This window comes from Oncorhynchus kisutch, linkage group LG20 (assembly GCF_002021735.2).
Source record: "Oncorhynchus kisutch isolate 150728-3 linkage group LG20, Okis_V2, whole genome shotgun sequence".
Classification (NCBI taxonomy): domain Eukaryota; kingdom Metazoa; phylum Chordata; class Actinopteri; order Salmoniformes; family Salmonidae; genus Oncorhynchus; species Oncorhynchus kisutch.
Genome location: NC_034193.2, coordinates 8,821,615 through 8,827,614, shown reverse-complemented (window position 1 = coordinate 8,827,614; position 6,000 = coordinate 8,821,615). Strand labels below are relative to the sequence as shown.

The following is a 6,000-nucleotide window of genomic DNA, read 5'->3' as shown; positions in this document are numbered from 1 at the left end:
TTGTTGTGAAATTGTTAGCTTAGATTACTTGTTAGATATTACTGCATGGTCGGAACTAGAAGCACAAGCATTTCGCTACACTCTCATTAACATCTGCTAACCATGTATATGTGACCAATAACATTTGATTTGATTTGAACTCATTGAAATTGTTGCATGTTGCATTTATATTTTTGTTCAATATATACATATATTTATATATATATAAAAACCTTTTTTTTTACGTCAGTAAATGACAAATGACAATGTCATAATCACAGCATGTGATAGTGATGACTCATGTTCATATGTGTTTTTGCCACTGAGTATCAGTGTAAAACAGGTAATACACTGATACCAATCTAATCCAACAGTATTAGACCATGAGGTTCCCTGCTGTTTAATCCCTATCCATTTCAATGTAGGTGTCAGTTGAGTGCACTGAAAATCACCAGCTGTGTATACTATAATCTCCCCTACACCCAGTCTGAACCAATACCAATCTATCTTCATTTAAATAGCAGAGAACAAGAGGGCCAGTGTTTGTTTCTGGTCAGAGCAGAGGTGCACCAGACTAGGATTGAGTGGGTCCCCTCACATGAGAGCGCAGAAGAAGAAGAAAAAGAGTCTGTGGAAGAGAAAGAAAATAACAAAGAACCAAGTAGGGATCGAGCAAAATAACAGACAGAGAGGGAAGAAATAGAGAGAAAATTAGAGGACAACGATCCCGAAACACAGGAGAGATGGGCAACAGGAAAAGTGTCTCCCCGTCCAAGGACCTCCTGGAGGAGCTGAAACTGAACACCAAGTACAGTGAGGAGCAACTATGTACCGGGTACTTACAATTCTGGTCAAAATAAATACACTTTCTGGGAGAGAAAGGTGTCATTTGAGACGTAGCTGTTTGATCCCATCTTTATGTCGTCCTCTATAGGTACCAGACCTTCCTGAGAGAGTGTCCCAGTGGGCGAATCAGCAAGCAGCAGTTTGAGGCCATCTACGTCAAATTCTTCCCCGACGCAGACCCCAAGGCTTATGCACGCCACGTCTTCAGGAGCTTCGATTCCAACAGGTGATGGATGGATGATATAATCATTACAACGTGCCTGCTGATTTGCACTGCTCTGCATAATTAGCACTTGTGGGATATAGAAGCAGCGTAATTGAATGATATTGACCCCTGCAGTGATGGGATGCTGGACTTTAAGGAGTACATCATGGCCCTGCACTTGACCTCCTCTGGGAGGACCATACAGAAACTGGAGTGGGCGTTCAACCTGTACGATGTCGACCGCAACGGAAGCATAACCAAGAAGGAGATCCAGGAGATCGTCGAGGTCAGTTGTAGAGTCATTGTGAAATAGATGTAATGAACTAGGGGTAAGAGATGAGATGTGGTAACATAATTATGAAATAAACTTTGTGTTTATAGTCAATATTCAACATGATCTCCAAAGAGGACCAGAAGAATCTTCCTGATGATGAGAACACACCAGAGAAGAGAGCTGATAAAATCTGGGACTCCTTCGGCAAGAAAGAAAATGGTAAGCCTTGTTTTCATGTTTAATAAGAACCACTCAAAGAATAGTTGAAGAAAATCATACATATATTGTATATTGTATTTTGATGAATGCATTTTGACCTTATGAGCATTGTAAATGTATCTATTATTTGATCTGTTATTAATTCTGTCCTTTCAGATAAGCTAACAGAGGAGGAGTTTATCCAGGGAGTGATGGACAACAGAAACATCCTCAGACTGGTGCAGTTTGGCCAGCCACAGAAGGTACAGGAGAGACTAAAGGAGATGAAACATTAGCAGCTGACATCGCCATCTTTTTGTCTTCTTTTTTTTCTCACTTCAACTTTATACATCCAGGTTAGTTTCACTGGGACAAAACATTCACATCAAGAAAGACCTGAAGCTTGCATTGTTTGTTGTTAAGTTTGTAACATAGAACTTGTTCAAGTGTGCCGTTGGAACGGCACGTTTATATGGTGTCTTTTGTGTCATTGCCGTATATACATTTTTATGATTTAGTAATCAATAGCAGAGATTTGTTTCAAACACAAAATTCCCTTTAATGTATATATTCCTTTCAGGATACATTTTAGATATGACAAATACATGATAATACCCACATCATGCACATTACTGTAAGACTTATCCTTCACACTGTACTTTGTCAAAGACCAATTTTAGTATGTTCAATACCAACACTTACCTGTCAATGCTCTACTGTTTTGGGTGTATTAAATAATGTTTATATATCTGTCGTTAGTACCTTTAATGTGATAAAGTTTCATTTGAGTCATTTTATAGTTTTTCTGATAAAATGTACATAAATACAGTACCAGTCAAACGTTTGGACACACCTACTCATTAAAGGGTTTTTCTTCATTTTATTTGACTATTTTCAACATTGTAGAATAATAGTGAAGACATCAACACTATAAAACATATGTAATCATGTAGTAAGCAAAACAAAGTTTTAAACAAATCAAAATATATTTTATGTTTCAGATTCTTCAAAGTAGCCACCCTTTGCCTTGATGACAGCTTTGCACTATCTTGGCATTCTCTCAACCAGCTTCATGAGGTAGTCACCTGGAATGCATGTATATTAACAGGTGTGCCTTGTAAAACTTAATTTCTGGAATTTCTTTCCTTCTTAATGCGTTTGAGCCAATCAGTTGTGTTGTAACATGGTAGGGGTGATATACAGAAGATGGCCCTATTTGGTACAAGACCAAGTCCATATTATGGCAAGAACAGATCAAATATGCAAAGAGAAATGACAGTCCATCATTACTTTAAGACATGAAGGTCAGTCAATCCGGAACATTTCAAGAACTTTGAAAGTTTCTTCAAGTGCAGTCGCAAAAACCATCAAACACTATGATGAAACTGGCTCTCACGAGGACCACAACAGGAAAGGAAGACCCAGAGTTACCTCTGCTGCAGAGGATAAGTTCATTTGAGTTACCAGCCTCAGACATTGCAGCCCAAATGAATGCTTCACAGAGTTCAAGTAACAGACACATCTCAACATCAACTGTTCAGAGGAGACTGCGTGAATCAGGCCTTCGTGGTCGAATTGCTGCAAAGAAACCACTATTTAAAGAATGGTGGAAATCTGTCCTTTGGTTTGATGAGTCCGAATTAGAGATTTTTGGTTCCAACCGCCATGTCTTTGTGAGACACAGAGTAGGTGAATGGATGATTTCCGAATGTGTGGTTCCCCCCGTGAAGCATGGAGGAGGAGGTGGTGTGATGGTGAGGGGGTACTTTGCTGGTGACATGGTCACTGATTTATTTGGAATTCAAGGCACACTTAACCAGCAGCATTCTGCAGCGATATGCCATCCCATCTGGTTTGCGCTTAGTGGGACTATCATTTGTTTTTCAACAATGACCCATCACACCTCCAGGCTGTGTAAGGTCTATTTGACTAAGAAGGAGAGTGATGGAGTGCTGCATCAGATGACCTGGACTCCAGAATCCCCTGACCTCAACCCAATGGAGATGGTTTGGGATGAGTTGGACCAAGCAGCCAACAAGTGTTCAGCAAATGTGACTCGTTTCAGGAAAATAGGGTCACTACTTCACAGGAGAGCCGTTTGAACGTAAACTTTTATTTTTTTTATCAAGGTAGAAATGCCTTCTCGTACAGTGAACTTTCATGTGCCTTAATAACAATGCCATCTGTGAATATGTATAAAATTGTTAAATTACTAGCCTAGTTGGTTTAGCCACAGAAAAAAGCAGCAACCTTCCCGCTAGCAATGACTGGCTGAGATAATGAGTGGGCTGGACATGCCGAGAGATGAGTTTGGATTGGTTTGACATATAGCTTCTGTCTATTTTAGCTAGTTAACATTGAACCTGGTTGGTTAGCTACCTGCAGATTCATGCAGGGTGGTAACGTCATGAGTTGGGATTAGCTAGCTAGCTAAACAATGTGTGGGGTCTTGGATGTAGCTAGCTAGCTACATGTCTTAACGAAAGACCCCACTATACAAGTAACCATTTTGGGTGCGTTCGTAAATTCAGTCTGGTCATCTACTCCGATTCCAGAGCACTCTCGTCTGAGTGTGCCAGAGCGCAGAATAACTGATGAATTAAAGAACGCTCAACACCCGTTCAAGATGGCCAGTGTCAGGAAACGTCGGCAAATAAACGTAATTAAATTATTACCAGCAGCATAGTTACAGTCACCAATGCTCTGGGTAACATGAAAACATCCTAACCAGCTCTGCTAGGATGAGTTAAATGGTCAGAGTTTGGTTGGGGGCTAAAGCTTAAGAGGGTGTGAATGATGCTGAATGAGGGTAGACAAAGAAGAGCTCTCCAGTAGTTACAAAAACATTTAAAGGCCATTTTCTCAAAAGTGAGGTTATAAGTTTGTCAACTTTCAAAGCAGAATTACTTTCCCATTGTTCCTCAAATGCAGTGTATGATATACCATTTTGTAGCTCTGTGTCTCTGCTTCTATCATATGTACAATTTTGCTACATAAGACTGAATCAAGGTGGTCGGTCACATATGTGGGAACTCCTTCAAGACGGTTGGAAAAGCATCCCGGTGAAGCTGGTTGAGAGAAAGCCAAGAGTGTGCAAAGCTGTCATCAAGGCAAAGGGTGGCGACTTTGAAGAATCTAAAATATAAAATATATATTGATTTGTTTAAAACTTTTTGGGGTTACTACATCATTTCATATGTGTTATTTCATAGGTTTGATGTCTTCATTTTTTATTATACAGTGTAGAAAATAGTACAAATAAAGAAACACTTTTGACTGGTACTGTGTGTGTTTTATGATTTAGCATTTAACATCCTTGAACATTGCTCACATACACAATGATACACAAGGTACCATACAAAGAATCTGTACAAAGATACAACATCATTGTTATACGCAAGTTGTGACCGTTGTCTGTCAAAGGACTTGTATCATATAGGAATGACATCTACCGACGTTAAGGCTAATCTGAAGATGGTGCTGGCTAAAGCTAAAACTGGCGAGTGTAGAGAGTATAGAGATGTTGTTATCCATGTTGGTACCAACGATGTTAGGATGAAACAGTCAGAGGTCACCAAGCGCAACATAGCTTCAGCGTGTAAATCAGCTAGAAAGATGTGTCGGCATCGAGTAATTGTCTCTGGCCCCCTCCCAGTTAGGGCGAGTGATGAGCTCTACAGCAGAGTCTCACAACTCAATCGCTGGTTGAAAACTGTTTTCTGCCCCTTCCAAAAGATAGACATTGTAGATAATTGGCCCTCTTTCTGGGACTCACCCACAAACAGGACCAAGCCTGGCCTGCTGAGGAGTGATGGACTCCATCCTAGATGGAGGGGTACTCTCATCTTATCTACCAACATAGACAGGGCTCTAACTCCTCTAGCTCCACAATGAAATAGGGTGCAGGCCAGGCAGTAGGCTGTTAGCCAGCCTGCCAGCTTAGTGGAGTCTGCCACTAGCACAGTCAGTGTAGTCAGCTCAGCTATCCCCATTGAGACCCTGTCTGTGCCTCGACCTGGGTTGGTCAAAACTAAACATGGCGGTGTTCACCTTAGCAATCTCACTAGGATAAAGACCTCCTCCATTCCTGTCATTATTGAAAGAGATCGTGATACCTCACATCTCAAAATAGGGCTACTTAATGTTAGATCCCTCACTTACAAGGCAGTTATAGTCAATGAACTAATCACTGATCATAATCTTGATGTGATTGGCCTGACTGAAACATGGCTTAAGCCTGATGAATTTCCTGTGTTAAATGAGGCCTCACCTCCTGGTTACACTAGTGACCATATCCCCCGTGCATCCCGCAAAGGCGGAGGTGTTGCTAACATTTACGATAGCAAATTTCAATTTACCAAAAAAATATGACGTTTTCGTCTTTTGAGCTTCTAGTCATGGAATCTATGCAGACTACTCAATAATTTTTATAGCTACTGTTTACAGGCCTCCTGGGCCATATACAGCGTTCCTCATTGAGTTCCCTGAATTCCTATCG

At 40.6% G+C, this 6,000-nt stretch overlaps 1 protein-coding gene across 1 annotated transcript; it reads left to right on the top strand.

Annotated features, from left to right (window-relative positions):
- The first annotated feature begins 285 nt into the window (after nucleotides 1–285).
- LOC109865141 (recoverin) lies at nucleotides 286–2,246 on the top strand. The gene is made up of 4 exons (XM_031799516.1): nucleotides 286–1,051; nucleotides 1,166–1,316; nucleotides 1,412–1,523; nucleotides 1,680–2,246. The coding sequence occupies exons 2-4, from the start codon at nucleotides 1,173–1,175 to the stop codon at nucleotides 1,796–1,798; spliced, it is 375 nt and encodes a 124-aa protein (XP_031655376.1). The 5' UTR covers nucleotides 286–1,051; nucleotides 1,166–1,172; the 3' UTR covers nucleotides 1,799–2,246.
- Nucleotides 2,247–6,000: the final 3,754 nt, after the last annotated feature.

What these genes read in the sequence shown, in the direction of transcription:
- LOC109865141 (XM_031799516.1), top strand. Translation starts at nt 1,173, where the DNA reads ATGCTGGACTTTAAGGAGTACATCATGGCCCTGCACTTGACCTCCTCT. An exon ending in AGATCCAGGAGATCGTCGAG is followed by an intron (nt 1,317 to 1,411) that starts GTCAGTTGTAGA and finishes TTGTGTTTATAG; the next exon opens with TCAATATTCAACATGATCTC. An exon ending in CTTCGGCAAGAAAGAAAATG is followed by an intron (nt 1,524 to 1,679) that starts GTAAGCCTTGTT and finishes CTGTCCTTTCAG; the next exon opens with ATAAGCTAACAGAGGAGGAG.